Source organism: Amblyomma americanum, chromosome 1 (genome assembly GCF_052857255.1).
Source record: "Amblyomma americanum isolate KBUSLIRL-KWMA chromosome 1, ASM5285725v1, whole genome shotgun sequence".
NCBI lineage: Eukaryota > Metazoa > Arthropoda > Arachnida > Ixodida > Ixodidae > Amblyomma > Amblyomma americanum.
In genome coordinates, this window is record NC_135497.1 from 327,423,784 (window position 1) to 327,445,145 (window position 21,362).

The 21,362-nt window shown below is 49.2% G+C and overlaps 1 protein-coding gene and 1 pseudogene across 1 annotated transcript; both read left to right on the forward strand.

The window, feature by feature from the left end:
* Positions 1-179: 179 nt before the first annotated feature.
* Positions 180-20,301, forward strand: LOC144115472 (protein argonaute-2-like). Its single transcript, XM_077649873.1, has 6 exons — positions 180-379; positions 4,891-5,294; positions 10,349-12,382; positions 16,663-16,890; positions 17,867-18,219; positions 20,207-20,301. The coding sequence occupies exons 1-5, from the start codon at positions 322-324 to the stop codon at positions 18,179-18,181; spliced, it is 3,039 nt and encodes a 1,012-aa protein (XP_077505999.1). The 5' UTR covers positions 180-321; the 3' UTR covers positions 18,182-18,219; positions 20,207-20,301.
* On the forward strand, positions 2,730-2,872 carry LOC144116822 (U2 spliceosomal RNA; annotated as a pseudogene).
* Positions 20,302-21,362: the final 1,061 nt, after the last annotated feature.

The following is a 21,362-nucleotide window of genomic DNA, read 5'->3' on the forward strand; positions in this document are numbered from 1 at the left end:
TTCGAGACGCGCCGTGACTGCGTTCCCATAAGGAGCAGTGGTAACGCGGTATCGTACGACGATTTCCTTTGGATCCATTGTTTTTTTTCTTTATGCGTTCTTGGAGGCAGTAGCGCCGGCACGCGCATGACGTCTCCAAGCACAGCCAATGACGACGGAACACGTGCAGCTCGTGGCGAAGCATATGAGCGAATCACGGAGCGGAAAAGGTCACTATAAAAGAGTAACAACGCAGCCTTTTTGCCTTTCTGAAGGGTCTCGGCAAACAGTCAAGACGTCCGTTCCGGTGATTGTCATTTGTGTTTGTGGCCCGCTATCTAAATGGGGAAAGGAGAGCGCAAAGACAAGAAGAAAAACGACTCAGCTGGTGGACCTCCAGGTGCGTAGCGAATTTCCTTTCGGTTCTGTGGCCTCCGCCGCTGTCGTTTGGGTGCTCGATCCCTTTGTTCATCTGGCGTCACATGGTGGGCGCTGTAGGCCTAACCTCGTGGGCTAGGATGATTCTGTTCTAAAGCATTAAATTTTTGCGAGAAGGCTGAACGAAATTCACGAGCTTCGTTACCCGTTTGTTTTCGCTATCATTTTTATTTGAGCGTGAGTGACCGTGACTTGAGAGAAAAAAAAAACCGCGTTTGGTTGAGCCGAAGCGACCTCGAGAGCCTTTATATCGCGTTAAGGTTGGTTCACGTGCAAGCGACTGAGCGAATACAGCGATTGAGCAGCGCGTTGCAGCGAAAAATGTCGATATTTTTAATAATAATAATAATAATTGGTTTTTTGGGGAAAGGAAATGGCGCAGTATCTGTCTCATATATCGTTGGACCCCTGAACCGCGCCGTAATGGAAGGGATAAGAGAGGGAGTGAAAGAAGAAAGGAAGAATTAGGTGCCGTAGTGGAGGGCTCCGGAGTAATTTCGACCACCTGGGGATCTTTAACATGCACTGACATCGCACAGCACACGGGCGCCTTAGCGTTTTTCCTCCATAAAAACGCAGCCGCCGCGGGCGGGTTCGAACCCGGGAACTCCGGATCAGTAGTCGAGCGCCCTAACCACTGAGCCACCGCGGCGGGTCAACGATATTTTTGGAACCTCTTCACTCTGGCCGCTTCCCCCGCCGCGATGGCTCGAAACGGCTTTGTGCGCCGCGGCGGCATGCGCTTCTGCACGCGTCGCCCGTGCGCCTGCATGGTCCGGCCATGCTGCTGACCTGACACGGAGCAGGTGCTGTGGAACGCTCTTCCGCTTGATGAGTGCCTTTATCTACGGCATGTTTCCGAGCGCTGCCGTCTCGTTTTAGTCCGTTCTTGATGCATAGCAACACCTCCGCAGCTCCGCACCCTAATCCCCTAAGCGCATTTACGATTTCTTTATGGTTTATTTGGGTTTAACGTCCCAAAGTGACTTAGGCTATGAGAGCCGCCGTAGTGGAGGGCTCCGGAAATTTCGACTACCTTGAGGTTCTTTAACATGCCCTGACAACGCACATAACACGGGCCTCTTCAATTTCGCCTCCATCGAAATTCGACCGCCGCGGCCGGAATCGAACCCGCGCCTTTCGGGTATCGCTTTTGAGCTTCCTTAATCTCTTTGCGCTGCATTTTTTGCTTGGCCTATCCGGATTACCCGCAGCGGTGGCTCAGTGATTAAGGCGCTCGGCTGCTGATCCGGGGTACCCGGGTTCGAACCCGACCGCGGCGGCCTCGTTTCGATGGAGGCGAAACGCAAAGGTTCCCGTGTGCTGTACGATATCGGTGCTCGTTAAAGATGCCCAGAAGGCCGAAATTATTCCGGAGCCCTCCACTACGGCACCTCTTTTTTTCCTTTCTGCACCCAGTCCTTCTATCCCTTCCCTTACGGCGTGCTTCAGGTGTGCGCCGCGATATGCGAGACGGTTACTGCGTCTTTTTTTCCTCAAAAACCAATTTTCAATTTTCAGCAAAGGTCTCTCTTTCCCCGGATTGTGGTCGCTGTTTATCGCGACTGCGTCTCTCTTGTTTCTAGGTATGAGTGCGCACTCTATGGGGCTGCCGGATGAAATCAAGCCGGCTTAACAGCTTGGCGTCCCGCTGTGTGGTGCGATGTGTGGCAGAGTTTTGTTGTCGTTGTTGAGACTTAGGGAAGAATGAAAAGTTCACGGACCCGCCCACCGGCTCAAGCTGATCCACAGTAGCTACCACGTGCAGGTAATCACTGACACGTGAAGATAATCGCTGCTACGGGCAGACATTTGGAGAGTTAAACGAGATTTGAGAGAAAAGATTGGCAGAAAGGACTCGCAACAGCCGCCTCATCTGAAGCGACGACGACGGTTTAGCAACAGGTACTTCCGGTGACAAGCAGCCCTCGCCACATGTGCGGCAGCCCCTACATCGCAGCTCAATAGGGCCGGGCAGCCATCTAATCGTCCCCTTCCTGTGAAGGGAATGCTTTACTACTACCTTGCGTAGCTGCTTCGCCGTGTAGGAGAGTTTTACCTTGAACCGAGGAGAAACCACGTGACAGCTATGACGTCATTCAGCCGCCACCGCCGCGTTCATTGTGATCATTGGCATTGGCGTTGACGATGTTCTGGACTCCGTCGATTTTGAGGAAAGGCAGGGATTTGGGGAAACGTTTCTCACAACCAGCATGTGTTGACATTCTCCGTGACAGCAAGCGTTGTCAGCGGTACGAAAGGTGCATTCTTTACGCCCGATATATAAATTAAAAAAAAATTGACGCCCCATTATAGTTGTCCGGACCCGTGGAGTATCTCTTACGGGTCCAAGTTGGACTTATTTTTGGAAATGTGGCGGGGAGTTTGAAGGATGCTTCTTTCCCGCCACCGGTTGGCCCAGTATTGCACTACCTCCGGGATCGGCCTTGTCTTTAGCGCGTCTTTACTATCCTGTCTTTCTGTCCCATCTTTCAACTCTCCTACTATCTGCACGTGGTAGCGATTGTGGCTCGGCTTGAGCCAGTGAGCAGGCCTGTGCACTTTCCTTTCTTTCTTCCAGGCAGTAACAGACAGACAGACGACCCATTATGACAGACGGTAATTCGGAATTTGAGCGCAGCTCTTCGCAAGCCGCTTGCTACCGCTTGGCAGGTTCCTGTTGCGTTGCTAGCGACCCTCCGGCATCGTCCCGTAGCAGCCGCCTTCCGGCTGTCCATTCCTCTCGTGTGTCAGGTGGCGCTTCGCTCTGGTGCTACCTGCCAACACGTCACCTGTCACACTCCGTAACACGTCACCTGTCAGGTAGCATGTTACAGCGACTACGACGCGGAACGCAGCAACGGGCGAACTGGGCTCTAAAAGGAATGAAACTAAAGAAGTCACGGCAGTTGAACACGAAGCGAAAAGCTTCACCACGTTGGTAAAGAAGTCGCATAGGCCGGAGAATAGCCTTCAATGACTTTCAGCCCAACCATGTTAGCCATGTATGACCGTACGTGGTACAGTTATGGCGTGGAACTCTTGACCTCTGCCCTTGACCCATGACCTTTAGTTGACCTCTGATCTTTGACCTTTGACATTAGGTGACATTTGGGTTCACCTTTGACCGTGAACACATTTATGGGGGTGTAAGACCATGAGATACGTCTAAGCCACGTGGTCGTGTGTGTATATACTATAGAACGGCTGTCCATGCAGGCGCTGCCGTGGACGAGCCACAGGTGCTTAGCAAGCGTCCTTGTTTTCGCTGAATTCCAGGGTTAGCGAAGTTAAATTTAAAATTGTTTTTTTTTTGTTCTCAAGTATACAACTAGAAGGAAAGCGTGCGCGTGTGTCGCAAATATATTGAATGCGCGGCGGGACATTTGTTGCTTCTTCGTTGCTGTGGGGGAGGGCTGATCGCATTTGTGTGAAAATTAAGACCCTGTGCGACAGCTAGGGCCTCACACTCAGTTCTTCCGTGCAAAGGGTATACGACGCTGTTTGGGGGCGCTGCGTGTTTAGTCGTGTGTAGTTACAGAGCATGCCATTGTCGGCTTGCACAGCTGTCTTAGTTGGGACGGCCATTGCGACGTATGCTCTCGACCACAGTATACTGAATTTTCGGTCACTGACCATGTCAGATATGTTAGCTGAAGTCAGCTGACCATATTCACATGGTCAGTAAACCGAAGATTCATTCTGCTGACCTGACCAGACGGCATTCCGTCAAACCCTCGACTAGGTACTCTATACCATCTGTCTTTTACCGTTGAGCAGACAAGGGAAGGGACAAGTGGTGCTCGTTATGACATACATGATGGAGGCCAACAGTGACCGAACCAAGAAGCATAAGGGATGTTTTTTTTTAATAATATGTGGTGTTCATCCGTGGGGTCTTAATACGGCAAAAACTTGTTAAAGAGTCTGGGTCCTTGGAGTACGCCTTCATCGCAGAGGACAGCTTTGAAGGCACCTTTAAAGTTCTTGAAAGACTCAGGACTGAGTGCAAGATTGTGAACAATCAGTGTGTGCCCTGTGTACCCTGCAAGTAACGGCCGACGGACACGTGGAAAAGTGATCATATCCCTTTGTTCTCTCCCTTTTCTATCTCTCCCTTCGTTCTACTTCCCACGTGTAGGGTAGCATACCGGGTGTTGCCTAGTTAACCTCCCTGCCTTTCCGTCTTTCTCTGTCTCTCTCTTTGCGACGTTAAACCCCCATGAAGAAAAAACGGAACTTTTTAAAGATAATTGATTATAAAGCAGAAGGAAAACAACCACATGCCACCGTTGGTATCCGAAACCCACTACCTCTGAATTTAGCGCCCGGTGCTCTACCAACGGAGCTCCGGCGACGGCTGTCCAGTCTTCAGCTTTCGGCGGTGTATATATGCGTGTCGTAGCGATCGCTATGATCGCAAACGCAGCAGATGTATGAACGCTACGTTAAACGGGCATTTTCGGCTCGCAGCGGTGCCTTCGGCCAGCGGTGGCAATCAAGCCACCGCTCCTGCTCCGTCGCCCGCCGGTACGCCGCGGGATTTGTTCGCGCAAGTACTGCAGCAGGGCGCCGCGCCCAGTCCGCAGCCGCGCGCCGTCAGCCGCGGCCCGGCCCCTGCCGCGGTGCCCAGAGCTCAGCCCACCGCTCAGCCCAGCGCCTCCCGTCCCAGCTACGGGGCCCCCGCCGCCGCAGGTGACGCCAACGTAGCGGCCAGCAGCCCGCGGCCTGCATCCGCAGCAGCCGCCGTGAGTCGCAGTCAGCCGGCAGCAGCTGCCCTACCACCGTCGCCACCATGTACGTCGCCCGTTGCAGTAACAGAGCAGACCCCCGAAGCTGGAGACCAGGCCACTCCAGGCGGCGATGTCAGTATCAAGGTGCGTACTGTTTTCCGAAAAGGGCTTCACCTTGGGCTATGGCATGTAGCTCGCTTAACCTCGTTATAACAAAGTAGAAAGTGTGTTCGCGGCTGTTACTTCGTTATATGCAGTGTTGACCGAGCTTCCACGGGGAATCGTAATTCCTTCGTTATATCCATTATTTCGTTATAAACCATGCTGTGCAGCTTGTTATGCCAGGGGTCCATATAAAGTTGCACCTATTAAAGCGGTTGAACCTCTTTACCACGAAGTTGAAAGTTTCCGGCGATAACTACTTTGTAAGGGTAGCTTCGTTATAGCTCCTGTTGGCTGAGCTTCCACGTGCAATCATAATTTCTTCGTTATATCAGTTGATTTGTTATAAACCGCTTCGTTACAAAGGGCTTTAACTGTTAGTTTCAAGGCAAGAGGAAACATCACATTTCCAAAATATCGACTTGCACAGACGGTACGAGAACCGAACCCCGGTATAATACAACTCAATAATAATAATAAAATTAATAATTGGTTTTTGGGGAAAGGAAATGGCGCAGTATCTGTCTCATATATCGTTGGACACCTGAACCGCGCCGTAAGGGAAGGGATAAAGGAGGGAGTGAAAGAAGAAAGGAAGAATAGGTACCGTAGTGGAGGGCTCCGGAATAATTTCGACCACCTGGGGATCTTTAACGTGCACTGACATCGCACAGCACACGGGCGCCTTAGCGTTTTTCCTCCATAAAAACGCAGCCGCCGCGGTCGGGTTCGAACCCGGGAACTCCTCCGGATCAGTAGTCGAGCGCCCTAACCACTGAGCCACCGCGGCGGGGCATACAACTCAAGAACGAAACAGCATGTTCCTCTCGAAAGAGGCCCTCCAGCCAAAGGCGTCGACTGGTTCTCATGACTTCATGGTTAGTCAATCCTCTTGGACCTGCGTGACATCTCAGGGAGTGGCATATGAAAGGAGATGAACCACCGTTTAATCAGATTGAGAGCGGCGTCCGGAGAATTGGCCGACGCCGTTGGCTGCAAGGCTTCCTTGGTAGGGCATCCGTCGCTTCTTTCTCGAATTGCAGCCGACTATGCAGGGCTTAGTTTTTACTAACAAAAAGTTCTGTGGGTAGCAAGCATCGTGGTAGTGATTGACGTATAGGGCGCTCTGGAAGTGAAACATCAGATTTAACCGCTGAGAAAGTCAAGATAGAGAACAACGTTTGGGAACCGCAATGAGTTCCTTGGTCAACACTGATATAGACAAGTCGAGTGGGCGAAATTTAAAAGGAAAGTTTGTATTTCGATGAGTGGTTTGAACCCGACCGCGGCGGCTGCGTTTCGATGGAAGCGAAGCGCTGAGGCGCCCGCGTGCTGTGCGATGTCAGTGTATGTTAAAGATCCCCAGGTGGTCTAAATTATTCCGGAGCCCTCCACTACGGCATTTCTTTCTTCCTTTCCTCTTTCACTCTCGCCTTTTGCCTTCCCTTACGGCGCGTCTCAGGTGTCCGCCGATATGTGAGAAAGGTACAGTGCCATTTCCTATCCCCGATAACCAATTTTCAATTCTCACAGTTTCTTCTGTGAGGTTCAGGGCCTCAGTCGTCGCCTGGATAAAGGGTGGCTCGAGGAATTATTGCGTCGTCAGGTTTAGCCTTTGGGTTCACTACTTACGCACCAGCGGCTGAGTGTTGTGTTGCCAGCGTGTGAAATTCTTTTTAAAGCGGAAGCTTTACTGACCGCAGGTTGAGCAGTTTCGCGTGATTCCTCGAGAGCCGTGCTGCGCATGCACGAGGAGCAGTGACGACACATGGCGCATTTCTCTCTCTCTCTCTCGATCCCTACTCACTACTGCGCATGCGCCACTAGTAGCACCGAGCCACAGGTGTTCAGCCGCTGCGCACCGCCGCACATTTCCTCAAAATCCAACTTTAAATTTAGTTTCCTCTTTCCCTCCCTCCTTTATCCCTTCCTTAATTCACGGCGCGGTTCGGGTGTCCACCGAGATGTGAGACGGTTACTGTGCCATTTCCTTTCCTCAAAAAACCAAACAAAACAAGTGAGCCGACGGCGTTCATAGAGTTCATTGGCGTGGACAACTTTGCAAAGACCGTTCATTTTCACGAAACGAAAAGCGCACAATCGGCTCCGTGGTTCAGTGGAGACCTCAATCTCGGTTTCGCTTTGTATATCCTGGATTAGTGGGGCTAATCCAACCCGCCGCGGTGGCTAAGTGGTAAGGGCGCTCGGCTACTGATCCGGAGTTCCCGGGTTCGAACCCGTCCGCGGCGGCAGCGTTTTTATGGAGGAAAAACACTAAGTAATAATAATAATTTTGGGGGAAAGGGAATGCGCAGTATCAGTCTCATATATCGTTGGAAACCTGAACCGCGCAATAAGGGAAGGGATATAGGAGGGAGTGAAAGAAGAAAGGAAGAGAGAATTGCCGTAGCGGTGGGCTCCGGAATAATTTCGGTCACCTGGGGATCTTTAACATGCACCGACGTCGCACAGCACACGGGCGCCTTCGCGTTTTTCCTCCATAAAAACGCAGCCGCCGCGGTCGGGTTCGAGCCCGGGAACTCTGGATCAGTAGCCGAGCGCCCTAACCACTGAGCCACTGCGGCGGGTAAACGCTAAGGCGCCGGTGTGCTGTGCGACGTCAGTGCACGTTAAAGATCCCCAAGTTGTCGAAATTATTCCGGAGCCCTCCACTACGGCACTTCTTTCTTCCTTCTTTCACTCCCTCCTTTTCCCCTTCCCTTACGGCGCGGTCAAGGTGCCCAACGGTATATGAGACAGATACGGCGCCATTTCTTTTCCCCCAAAACCGATTATTATTATTATTATTATTATTATTATTATTATTATTATTATTATTATTATTATTATTATTATTATTATTATTATTATTATTATTATTATTATTATTATTATTATTGGGCTACCTTTCTCTCATATCGGCAGACACCCGTACCGCGCGCCGTAAGAGAAAGGACAAAAAGGCGAGGGAGTGAAAGAAGAAAGAAAGAAGCGCCGTATTGGAGGGCCTCGGAATGATTTGGACCACCTGGGGATCTTTAACGTACACTGACATCGAACAGCACACGGGCGCCTTAGCGTTTCGGTTCCATCAAAACGCAGCCGCAGCGGTCGGGTTCGATCCTGGGAACGCCGGATCAGTGATCGAGCACTCTAACCACCGAGCCACCGCGGTGAGTGTATTGTCTTTTTTTAGTCACTCGTTAAATGCTCTTTAACTCGAAGCGAAATGGTGCACCGTCGAGCCCGAACATTCACTCTGGCAAACTGATGTTTCCTTGGACTGCAGCTGTTGATGCTTATAAATTACGCGTCTGCACATTCTCAATTCGCAGAAAAATTCATGTGAATGTTGTTCATCTTTCGCTGTTAATGGGCAGCTGCGACGTCTTCTTTTGGCCTCCACGAATGCCGAAATTTCCAAGGTAGTTCCTTGTGCCGAGCTTCGCCGCCGGGCGTCGGTTTGTTTCAGCACGAATAATTAAATGTTTCCAATTTTGTCGCCCCAATCGGGACGATTTCTGTGGGAGACCTTGCACGTGTGACGTCACCAGCTGCATGCCCTTCCATATTTGCTTGGAGTTTGCGCAAGAAGAAGAAAATGAAGACCTTTGTTTTTGGTCATTTCACACAAACGGTGGTCTGTCGCTTACAGTCTCCAGTTTAGTCAGTCAACGCGCCGAAAGTTTTTGTGACAGTATGCATGACGACAAGCTTCTATCTTGACGTCATTCTTTGGCAGAAACCCAGTTTTAGTTTCGGTGTTCTTTGCTTTTGCTGGTTTAAAGGGCTTCTACTCAGGATTTTGAAAAACGCTTTTAAAGGCACAGAGAATTGACTCCCAAGAAATGTTATGCGAATAGGAACACAATACTACGTCTAAAACATTCAAACTCGCCCACAGTTGCCCTTTGAGTGGTTCTGAAACCTTGGAAGAAATACTTCAGCACTGGCGCTATCATGGGCTGGGTTCCCTGAATAAATAAATTAAGGCACAGAAAGAACTAGTACTGACTGTCTCGCTTTTGATGTACACCACGACCACGCAGTGCGGTTCCTTGATTTTGCAGTCGACCCGATCGCCCCTGTCATATGTGCTCAAGATAGAACAAGGCTTTGAAATACCTTCCGAGGAAAGTACAGGGTAGGTCAAAAGTTCCTAGGCCATAGGGTCTGCTTTTGAGCTGTATAATCAGGCAGACATGACACACCCAAAGACTCAAAATATCCGTAGAGGGCGGAAGAGGTATCGTTCTATACTCTGCGAACCTTGATAGCTTTAATCGCACCTTAAATGCCACGATATACCGATGAAAGAAGCAAGCCCTGTGGCCCCGGAACTTTTGACCAACCGTGTACATAACCTCGCTCAAGTACTACGAGCTTGCGTCATAAACACCTGAACCATATATTCCTACATTGAGCACAGAACCCACAATCCCGAGCGAAGGTTGGCGAGCTCTTTCCAGCGATTTTTTCACGCCCGCGCATTTCTCCGTCTCGTGCTCCTGCGTATTTTTGTTCTGATGTGGCTGTCGGTTAGATTCAGAAGTATGGCAGCTACTGTGGCCGCTGCCAATAATAAGTGTCGTTTCGGCGGTTCAGGAAGCCCTCCTCACCCCCCCCCCCCCCACCATTACCGGGAAAATTCCCGAACGCGTCTGCAGCCGGCGGTGTGGCCGAGTGGGTAGGGCTGGCTGAAGAGCGCCGACCTGTGAGCATGAAAAGAGTGATGAAAGGAGATAGAAAGGCTAGAAGACGCTGTAATTTAGATATTGACTGCAGATAACTTCGCTTGCACAAAACATTTAAGACATTCTCAGGGGAGCTATATTAATGTTCAAGCGCCGTCCTTTAATAGGCTCGCTACAACACACGGGGTGCAGGAGGCTTTCCCCGTTAAGACTCACCGGTCCTGCACTGTAGTGTAGATCGAAGACCATTCGGCCAAACTTGTGTGACGCTCAACACACGAAACAGTGCGTGCATACTTACTTCTTCATGCCCTGCTCTAATTACCACCAATCACGGCGCAGGAGCTCGAGCGAACCCTGCCCTCCCACTTCCCGCGGAGGCCCGCCCACGGCCAGCTGGGCCGGACCATACAACTTCTTGCCAACCACTTCAGCATTGAGATACCGACCGGCAGCGTCTACCACTACGACGTCGACATCTCCTCGGAGACTGCCAAGGAGACCAAGGTTCCTGAGCAGAAAAACTACCGATGCCTCAGTACAAAGATCAACAGGATAGTCATCGAGCTCCTAGTAAAGAAGTACCGGCAAGACCTAGCCAACTGCATCCCGGCTTTCGATGGCCGCAAGAACCTGTACACGCGCCGCCAGCTCAACTTCCGCGAGCGGACATTCACAGTCGACATCGAGGAAGACCAGAGAAGCCAGAAGTTTATCATCAAGATCCAGTATGCCGCCACCGTGAACCTGGATGCCCTGCATGGCGTCTTCCAAAAGCGCGTACAAACTGTGCCCCAGGAAGTCCTCCAGGCCATCGACATCGTCTTGAGGCACAGCCCCTCGATCAACCTTGCGCCGGTTGGACGCTCGTTCTTCAGACCGCCGGGACCCAACGAGCACAATGACCTCGGAGGAGGCCGGGAGGTGTGGTTTGGCTACTACGCGAGTGTTCGACCCGCCCAATGGAAGCCCATGCTTAACGTCGACATGTCAGCAACAGCATTCTACGAGTCGCTTCCACTGGTAGACTTCATGTGCAGGTTCTTCAGCGACAGCCGGCGTGTGTTGACACCCGCGGACTTACGGTCATTGCGCGACAACCAGTACGCGCGGCTGAATAGGGAGCTCAAAGGACTCCGCGTAAAAGTGACGCACCTTCCGTACCCGCGCAAGTACAAAGTGGTCAAGATCACGAGGGAAGCTGCGAAGGACATCTATTTTGAATCAGAAGGTAGTCAGATCTCCGTCGCCGACTACTTCCAGAGCCGCTACAGGCGCTTGTCGTACCCGAACTTCCCTTGCGTGCAGAGTGGCAGCCCGACGCATCCGGTCTACATTCCTCTGGAGGTGTGCGAGCTGGCCGAAGGCCAGCACTGTCGGAAGAAACTCGAGGAGAGTCAGACCGCCGAGATGATCAAGCGCACGGCCAAGCCGCCAGCCAAGCGCTTCCTGGAGATTCGTCAGTCTGTGCGCGACATGGTCAGCACCTCGGACAAGTACCTGCGAGAGTTCGGCGTCAAGATCAACCCCGAACCCACTCAGGTTGTTGGCAGAATTCTCGACCCGCCGTCTTTGGTTTTTGAGAACAACAGCATGTGCAAGCCGCGCGACGGTACGTGGGATCTCCGAGGGCAGCGCTTCTACAAGGCGATGTCGATGACACAGTGGATTGTTCTCAACGTGAGCCGCTTCGCGCAGAAGGACTGCCTGGACAACTTCATCAAGATGCTGATCCGCATCGGCCAAGAACTGGGCATGCGCATTGCGCAGCCGCTTGCGGTCATCACGTTCGACACAAACCGCAAGCCCATGCGGACCGTTCTCACGGAGCAGCGCAAGCAGCGCCCGCAGTTGGAGATGGTTGTGGCTGTGATCACAAAAGCCACGAACTACGCTGAGATCAAGCAGGTGGCAGAGACTGAGCTCTCCCTGCGCACACAATGCATCTTGGACAACAACGTGGTCCAAAAGTGTAACGCAGCGCTCATCCAAAACCTGTGCCAAAAGATCAACGCCAAGATGGGCGGCATCAACAATAGTCTCCTGATCCAGGAGAAGCCGAAGCTATTACATAGGCCCGTGATCGTCATCGGAGCAGACGTGTCTCACCCATCGCCTGGGGACAAGATCAGGCCATCCATCGCCGCGTGCGTCGGAAGCCTAGACTCTGTACCGTCCAAGTTTCACGCCACCATTCGGGTACAGATTGAAGACTCCAAGGCTAAGGCGCGTGTGGAAATTATCAAGGACCTGAAGGACATGATCAAGGAATTGCTACTGGTTTTCTACCGCACCACCGGGCACAAGCCCCTGCGGATCGTCTTCTACAGGGACGGAGTGAGCGAGGGGCAGTTCTTGGAAGTCCGTAACCATGAGGTAAGCAACTGCGCCTACTACAATACTGTGTCCACTAAACTCTCATCTTGTTAAGACAGCTATACCGCATTCAATGCCGCTAGCGTCATTGGATAACCTTTTGTCTTATGACAAGCGGACTTCCTGTGCATATACGTAACGGCACCGAATAGATCTCCACAGCGCTACAATTTCAGGACATTCGGGACATTCATTTCTGGAGACGTCTTCTCGGTGTTAGTTGACGTCAGCTTGATCGTTTCTCTTCAAAAGGTGGTAAACAGCCAAGACTGAGGCTTGTGGTTGGGTTTTGTGCGTGCCCGCTCCGTGTCTCACCCTTTTTACGCACGGGCGATATTAACGGCTGTGCAGTTTACCGTCCGTTGAACTGAACGACAGTTAGAGGTGCTATACCAGTTTCACAAGGTCATGTTTAATGTCATTAATTACTTAGTGATCAAGTTTTAACGCCATCGGAACAGTGTCACGTGCTCGTATTTAATGGCATTAGACAGACTAACTGCTGTTTGCGACCTACTGAGTTCGCCAGAACTCATTCGCCACAGCAGTGCATACTCTTGTCCCCATTCCGCATGCAGAAAGATATGCAACTTTATTTGTGAAAAGTCACTATCCTGTGGATAATGGTTTATTCATAAAGAGCAGCATTTTTACCAGCAATTCTGAAGCACTGTTAGCCTGTGAGCTGGCACGCCAGTTCGACTTTTACGACTAGTCAAGCAAGAACAGTGGCATTTTCTACAAATTTATTTTTATATTATATTTGAATGACATTGCTGAGGTTCTGACTCATTGAAACTGTTTATATTCAGGTGATTTTTTTAGCCCCTTGAAGGCGTTATCATCACCGTGACTTTTTAAAATTTCGTTTTCTTTCTTTCTTTTTTTTTATTTTTTTATGTATTTAAATACACCTCACAGGTCTCCGCAAAGGCATTGTGTAAAAATAAAAAGGGGGGGGGTCAAATACAGAACATTGCGCAAAATATGTTACAAATAAAAAATAGTAAAAGTGCAGCAAAACACACAAAAAAACAGGCGAGTTCAGATAAGATATCGCAATTCACAAAAAGAGATAAAAGTAAAAACAACTGTGTCATGGAACAAAAACAGGGGAAATGCACGAAGTCGAGTTATACAAAAGCCAAAGAAAACATATCAGGCATAAATGAGCAAAGTTGCACATCCACGGAACCAAAGAGGCAATAGGTCTCAAGCTGCTGAAAACGAAGTTGTACGAATCCGGAGTATATAAATGACGTGCTAACCGTTATCAGCGAAGTGTTTGGGTAGATGTTCGCAAAAGGTGTCATGATTAGCCTGCAGGGCGATGCAGTCCGGAAGATTCTTCCAGAGACAGATGGCACGCGGGAGTGACCAGAAGTTGAAAGCATGTGTGTTGCCATAAATGCGGCATAGCTGTAGTTATTATGTAATCTATGTTATAAGTAGGAAGAACGTTGCAGATGTGCTGGCGGTGAATCAGTGGCATGGACGTATTTGTGAAAGATAGATATAAGGGCAGTCTTGCGACGAATTTGCAACGGATGCATAGAGCGAAAGTTTGATCTTTAGTTGGGTTAGACTAGACTGATAACTGCAATTTTGCGAAATGAGACGACAAGCCCCATTGTGGAGAGCTTCCAACTTCTCTCTCAGATATTTCTGATGAGGTGACCAGATGGATGAAGCGTACTCTAGCTGCGGTGTGACAGAAGTAATGTAGGCTTGTTCACACACGTGAGGGGTAGTGCATTGCAGGTTACGGTGAATGAAAACTAGTTACCGGGAAGCATTAGCGAAAGTGATGGTTATGTGTTCAGCCCAAGAAAAGTTTGGTGAAATATGGACGCCTAGATGCTTATACTGCGTAGTCCGAGCCAATGTATCGTTATTATTGTGGTATGGAAAATTCGAAGTGACTGATTTTCGGCTAAAAGTAATTATCTTACACTTAGAAATGTTTAAAGTCATTAGACACGTTTTACACCAGTCGTTTATGCAATCGAGGTCACTTTGAAGTTCAAGGTGGCCATTAGTAAATTTTATTGGTGAATAAATAATGCAGTCGTCAGCAAATATGCGCACATAAGATAAGATTGTTGCTGGCAGGTTATTAATGTAAATTAAGAATAGTAATGGACCGAGGAGGCTTCCTAGTGCCGCGCCCGATGTAACATCGGAAACAGGAAATTAATAATTGTTAACAGCGGTGAACTGCTGGCGATTAGAAAGAAGACTACGGACCCATGACAGAGTTAAAGAATTTAATTTGAGAGCACAAAGCTTAGATATTTGTCGGCAATGTTCTACCCGATAAAATGCTTTGGCAAAGTCCAAAAAGGTGCAAGTCATCAATTTCCGTGCGAGTGTTTGTTAGTACTTCTGAAAACCGGTACAACCTTTCCTATTTTCCAACCGGTGGAAACCTCACCTGTAGATTTTGACTGCTTAAAGATATGACGGAAGATGATGCTGGAGACAGAAATGGCATTTCTTTAGTATTTTCAGTTAATTTCATCAACCCCAGAAGAAGAGGGTGCTAGGCTATTTATCAGGTGTACTAAGCCATAAAGTGTAATGTCAACCGGTGCCATGTACGGGTAACCAAAATCTGGTACTTACGGGATGTTAGGATTATCTTCTTGGTGAAAATATATGCGAAAAACGAATTAAAAGCTTTAGGACATTCAGCATCGAAGTAGGGGGCGCTGTGAATATCATGTATTGATATATCATTACTGACACTGTTCTGACGTATTGCTTTGAAGGGCTTGCTCTTATTGTTCCTAAGTAGCGCCGGAAGGGCTTTTGAAAAAAATATTTATTTTTTTCGACACAAAGGCCATAACAACACAGCTTTAGGTAGGTTTTATATTTACCCCGCGTGCAGGGCGAACATTCGTGCTATGCATTTTTGTACAACCGTTTTTTCTTATTTCTCATTTGTCGATGCTTTCTTCTAAAGCAAAGCTTAGATTTATGATTTGATAGCGTGACAAGCGGGACACGTTTGGCTACATGTTAGGCGAGCTTGTCTCTAAATTGAACCCGCGGTTATCTAATACGACCTATATTGTAAATAGGGCGTCAGAATATTATCAGAAAACATTTGAATTTCGATCGTCATTGATTGGATTGTAATCTCCTCTGTTATAGTTGCGAATCTGTAATATCAATAAATCTGCCAATAAATTGTAATGTCGTTAAATCTGGACGTGTAGCGCCAGCTCCGAAAATAATGGCATAGGCAAACTTAAGGCTACAAACATCTGCGGTTATTTCTAGTGCGCATGTGGCACGGGTAATAAAAGGCAGCGCCACCTGCAGTTGAGGTCTCAGCTCAGTAGGGGGTCGCAGTTAGACCAGTCTACTGACCCGCTGCATCGGCCGAGTGCTATCCTGGCTCATATAAGTCTCACTCTACAACTTCCATTAAAGTCGGATACAACTCAAGAACCAAGCGTCTTTTCCCCCTGAAAGGACTCTCTTGCAGCCAATGGCGTAGACCATTTCTCATGAGCCTCCTAAGGTAACCATGTAGGAAGTCGCAAAAGGAAGGGGTTAGTCTCCCCCCTCACAGGAGAGACTATTGTCATTGTCACCGCGCTCGCTGCATTGTCCACCTTGCAGGTTCGTGAAAACCAGCCGACGCCATTTACTGGATGGGGGTCCTTTTACGGGGAAAAGCGGCTTCATTATTGAGTTGTATCATTGGAATTAGTTTAGCCACAAAAAAAAATGCCACGAAGTGGCACCAGGAAAACAACGGCTGAGCGGTGAAGCCGGGCGTTCCTCTACTGAATTTTCTTGGCTTTGTGTGGTTGTTCACTGACGGCATACTCAAACGCCACGCTTGCACAGAAACTTTAGTTGAGTGAAGTCAAATAGTAAGTCAATGCCTAGAGTTATGTATATAAACCGATCATGTGATCCAGAATGTGGACCGCGTGAACTCAATTTAGCGGAGTGTGCGAGTAACTGCAGCTGACTGCTGTTCATTTCGGCGTTGGTTGGAAAAGCTGCACTTCCGTTGAGTTGAACAGTTGCTGAAACTGCTCGTTTAACCAGATCACAACCGATAATAGCGTTGCTAAAAAAACGCTGCTCTTCGCCATAGAGTTTTTTCCCAAACGACAATTATATAAGATAGGACAGCAGAGTTCGTGTAGGTCCAAAGCGTTTTGTTTACATTCTGTACCAAGTATATATCGTGATTCGTCGAATGGCCTTTAAACCCTGACCAAGTTTTTCTTTGTTTCCGCTCTCGAATCTCTCAGGTGAGCGCCATCCGGCTGGCGTGTGCGGAAATGTGTCCCACCGAGACCTACGAGCCACCGCTGACGTTCATCGTGGTCCAGAAGCGACACCATACGAGGTTCATGCCTGCCAACGACCGCGACGGCGTGGGCAAGTTCCGCAACGTCCCACCAGGCACGACCGTAGACTCGGTGGTCACGCACCCGCTGGACTTCGACTTCTTCCTCTGCAGCCACTTCGGCATCCAGGTAGGCGACCTCTTCTCCGCCCTTGTTGCTATTGTCAGCGGGAAGAAATGGTCCGCGGTGTTTTCGTTTATCAATTTGCGGAGGAAATAGTCCGGGCGCCGGCGTCGCCACAGTCGCGTCGCGTCTTTAGTGCGCTACAAATACCAGGAGCGCCTGCGGTGGAGGCCTTCCGCAGCTTGAGGAAAGGGAAGCATGGCCTCCGAGATCACCTGCAAGCGGTACCGTGGCGGAAGCATTCCGCTTCACATCGAGGCCACCAGGAGCGCTATGAGTGACTGTAACGTCATCGTTCGACCTTGAGGAAGCGGTATCGGAAGTTGCGCACGGGGGGCCTTATGTCCAGTGCGGATTGATGCTGTCATACGGATGTGGTCATTAGTTTTTCTTTTCAGGATGGCGTCTGCTCAGACAATGAATGCATGGGGTTGGGTGAAAAGAGAAGCGCTTGATGCTCGCCTGGGCCTGCTTGCTCGTACGTTAAAGCGGGACGCGGCTTTGCAGTCTCAAGAAACGGCCAAAAAACTGATTTTTTAAATAGTCGTGTCGGCTTGTATGCCTCGTTTTTTTATGCTGTACCGAAGTCGGGACAGCGACATAGATGACGATGACCGACCAATGCGCTGATGACAGCCAGGCAGGAAATAATAGTTATTCACGGTATTTAACGGCGCGAGGGCATCTAAGGTCAAATAAAGAGAGAAACATGTTGTGCACGCAGCATTAAGAGCAAGGCGAGCACGTGCTGTGCTCATAGGCACTGCCAGTTTTTTGTATATTGCGTTTAAACACTCTCCTTCCCACGTAATGTGTGCTAATAAAATAAGTGTATTCAAACCGCACACACCATCCCACATCACATCGCACCACAAGCAGGACCACACCGCACCACCACATACCACGATGCGAAGCGACCCAGCCCGACATGGCACTCGGAATCTGGGCATGTGAATAACTTTACTCCTTTGCGCTCCCGCAGGGCACCAGCCGGCCGGCCCACTACTATATCGTGTGGGATGACTCCAACTTCAGCGCGGACGACCTGCAGAAGCTCAGCTTCTACCTGTGCCACACATACTCCCGGTGTGCAAGGAGCGTGAGCATCCCGGCCCCTGTGTACTACGCGCACCTGGCCGCCTTCCGCGCAAAACACCACATCGCCAGCAAGCTGGAGACGTCAGGCGCGGTCAGCCAGTCGTCTGAGGGCGGCGGGGACGCAGTGTTGACCACTGCCCAATACGTGGAGGCCGTCAAGGTGCTGCAGGAACTGCAGGCCTCCATGTACTTCGTGTAATGGAGGAGGTTCTCCGCTGCCCCTGCATTCCGGTTACGGTGAGCCTGGAGGAGTACCACTGACGTCATACCCAACAGTTCTGGATTCTGGAGAAAAACATTTTTGAACGAAAAAGCGTTTAAAGGCCTTTGCAGGGAGGGTGTTACATAGGGTATAGGGAGGGTATTATGAGCTCAGTGTTCCTCATATTTTGTAAGATTCTACTACAACGATCAATATATCCCCAACCTCCCGCCTGCAGGCTTGCATTTTTTGCTATTAACGTTTTTGCTACAGTCCAAAGCGTTCCTCATTGGTTTTCTATTACAGTCATAACTGCTCGATGCGAGCGATGGAAACAGTATAAAAGGAAGGTTCTTCCAGATATTGGAAGAATTGACCTTGAATATTTCAATACCAGAATCTTAGTTTCCCAAATTTCATTTTTTTTTTGTCCAAGAATGTTGGACATGTGCGCAACACGTAGAGGACAAGATATACGTGACACGAAGTGGACATTTTCTCCAGTTCCTCTTGGCGCATAGCAACAATTTTTAATGCGTTTTGTCGGAGTGAGAGACGACTTAACTGTGAAGTGCTGCTCCGCTCACATTCAGGACTGCTGCTTCGAATTCCTCCACGAAGAAAAAAATTAGTCGGTTGTAAATTCTTTTTGTGTTACCTAAACAAGACGTTTACCACCAGACGAAATTAAAAACGTGAGAATTTTGATCCAAATTCTATGATCGAAATTTAAAGTTTTTCAGTTTGGTTCATTGTAAGCTACACGTACATCACAGAGGCGCAACTGAACAGGGACATGAACACACAGCGCCTGCCCTGTGTTGTGTGGCTTTCACGTGTTTGTTTAATTGCGCTTAGTTCATCTGTGAATCTTTTATGAGCGCACAACTAAAATTTTGCGTAAAATGTAAATGCGCCTACTATGCTTTTTTTTTTGTCTTGTTCTAACAAAATGTTATTGACCCCTGTCCGGCGATATTTTTTCTCTTCCTCGCTGCCTGCGTCCCGACTTGCTATACTCATATATGCTGTATGTATTGCAGGCAGAGAAGAACCTGAACTAAATTTAACCGGATTTCTGCTGCTTGAGAGCATTTCGTAGCTGCACAAAAATGCGATCCAACTTTAAAAACCGCAGCCTTCGCGACGTTCAACTGCATAGCCGTCAGCTAGTTGTCAAGCCCCGCGGGTGTCACTTTGCGATAGATAGAGGGAGAAGCCCTATAATTTAAACAAGAGATTTTAGCTCGCATGCTACACTCTAAACACAAATATACGCCCGTATGGGAGTAAATAAGAGAGTAAGCTGTCTTCTAGCGCATAGGAAAGCTTACTCCCCTTTCTTACTCCCTTTTTACTCCTTTCTGTTTAGAGCATACTCTGCGTGGGGCAAGAAAGTCTCAAGGAGAGAAGCGCAGAAAATGTCTTTAAAGAAGTAAAAGAATAAAATAGAATAAATATGATCAAGGCATAAATGGGCAGTTAATTTGGACTCAGGTGCACGGACAAGTAACGCTACAAGATATTAAATGGTGATGCGCAGTATCTCCCACGAAGGGGCTGACAGTGTTCACTGCATGAATAGTGCATAATGGCGAGAGTTCAATTCATAGCGGTGATTTGTTTGCTATTTGCCTATTTAGATGACATTGGCCTTTTCGAGCGGAAGCATGGATCTCGGAGTCCGTTCTGTGAGATTGCTGTATGTGCCACTTGTCACTGTTTTGCAGCATTCTCTATAGACACCAATGTGATGAACATAGAGATCAAAAACCGTTCTTTGCGATCAGAAACAATGGCAAACAATCGGAGACGATGAAAAAAGGTGTTTATTTTCTTGGAAGAAATGCATGATCAGTATATTTCAGTTGTAGTTCCTCGAGCCTGGTGTGAGCAACTACTAATCGGTGGTTTTCTTTGTTAGAGGTTCGGGCTTGCTTTGATTCAAATTCGACGGAACAATTTCGATGTTAGCGTGAGTCAGCCACGCCGCCACTAATTGCACCTTTTATTTTCTTGCAGGCTCGCAAGGCGAAGGATTTCCTTGGTTTTGTTGTTTCATGGGCTGTCCGAAGAGTGCGGGTGCCAACATTCTTGTTTGTTGTTTCTGTGCCTTGAAATTTATAACTTGCATTAAAAAAAATTGGTCAATAAAGTTGGCCGTTACATGAGGTTTCCTTGCTTTGCAGTCACTGGCGCTTGCATTGGCCATGCGTTGGCCGAAGCCAGTCTGTTCTGCTACAACACATGCTAAAAAAGTGATCGGGTTTCGAGACGTAGCTAAACTGAGTAGACGTGTGAAAGCATGTGTTTAGCTTGGTTGGCTCATGGTTTTGCTCTCCTGGATGGGTTGGTTTTTGGCCTCGGACGCCGAGGCGTGCGGACGTGTATTGCGTGGTTTTTCGATGTTCCTGGCGGATTTATGCTTGTGCTCAAGCCAACTTAGATTGGAATCATCAGCGGAAGTCGCCAGGATCACCTGGATTCCGAAATTGCGGCAAGTGGATCTAATTTGCGGCTATTTTCGATTTCGACGCGTCGTCCCAGCGGCTGCGTTCGACCTAGCGTCGACTCCGACCACTGCCCGCCGGCCAAGCGTCGGTGCGCCTCGCCGCCGACCCCTGGGGCTTAGCATGGCCGGATATTTTCGGCGAAAATGCAGGTTGTTGTTCAAGGGGAGGATATTTCTCCCGAAGAATTTTCCGAAAAGGTCGGTTGGTTCACGATCAACACAAACCAGCAACGCGGCAGCCAAGATGGCGGCCGCGAGGGAGAAGGCCAAGGTGTCGGCTCGGACCGAGGAAGGAGACAAGATGGCGGCCACGTGAGCACCAAATCAATCAAGATGGCAGGGAGGAAGTTGGCGCTGCGCTCTTATGGAGGAAAAACGCTAAGGCGCCCGTGTGCTGTGCGATGTCAGTGCACGTTAAAGATCCCCAGGTGGTCGAAATTATTCCGGAGCTCTCCACTACGGCACCTATTCCTTTCTTCTTTCACTCCCTCCTTTATTCCTTCCCTTACGGCGCGGTTCAGGTGTCCAACGATAAATGAGACAGATACTGCGCCGTTTCCTTTCCCCTAAAAAACAATTATTATTATTACTCCGTGGCGTCACAGCAACCACGCCTACCTACTGGCCTGCATAAGGTGATAATCAGACCGAGCGGAGGATTGAAAG

Coding starts and splice junctions, on each gene's coding strand:
- LOC144115472 (XM_077649873.1), top strand. CDS start 322: ATGGGGAAAGGAGAGCGCAAAGACAAGAAGAAAAACGACTCAGCTGGT. Junction 5,295..10,348: donor GCGGCGATGTCAGTATCAAG/GTGCGTACTGTT, acceptor ATCACGGCGCAG/GAGCTCGAGCGAACCCTGCC. Junction 16,891..17,866: donor GCAGCCACTTCGGCATCCAG/GTAGGCGACCTC, acceptor GCGCTCCCGCAG/GGCACCAGCCGGCCGGCCCA.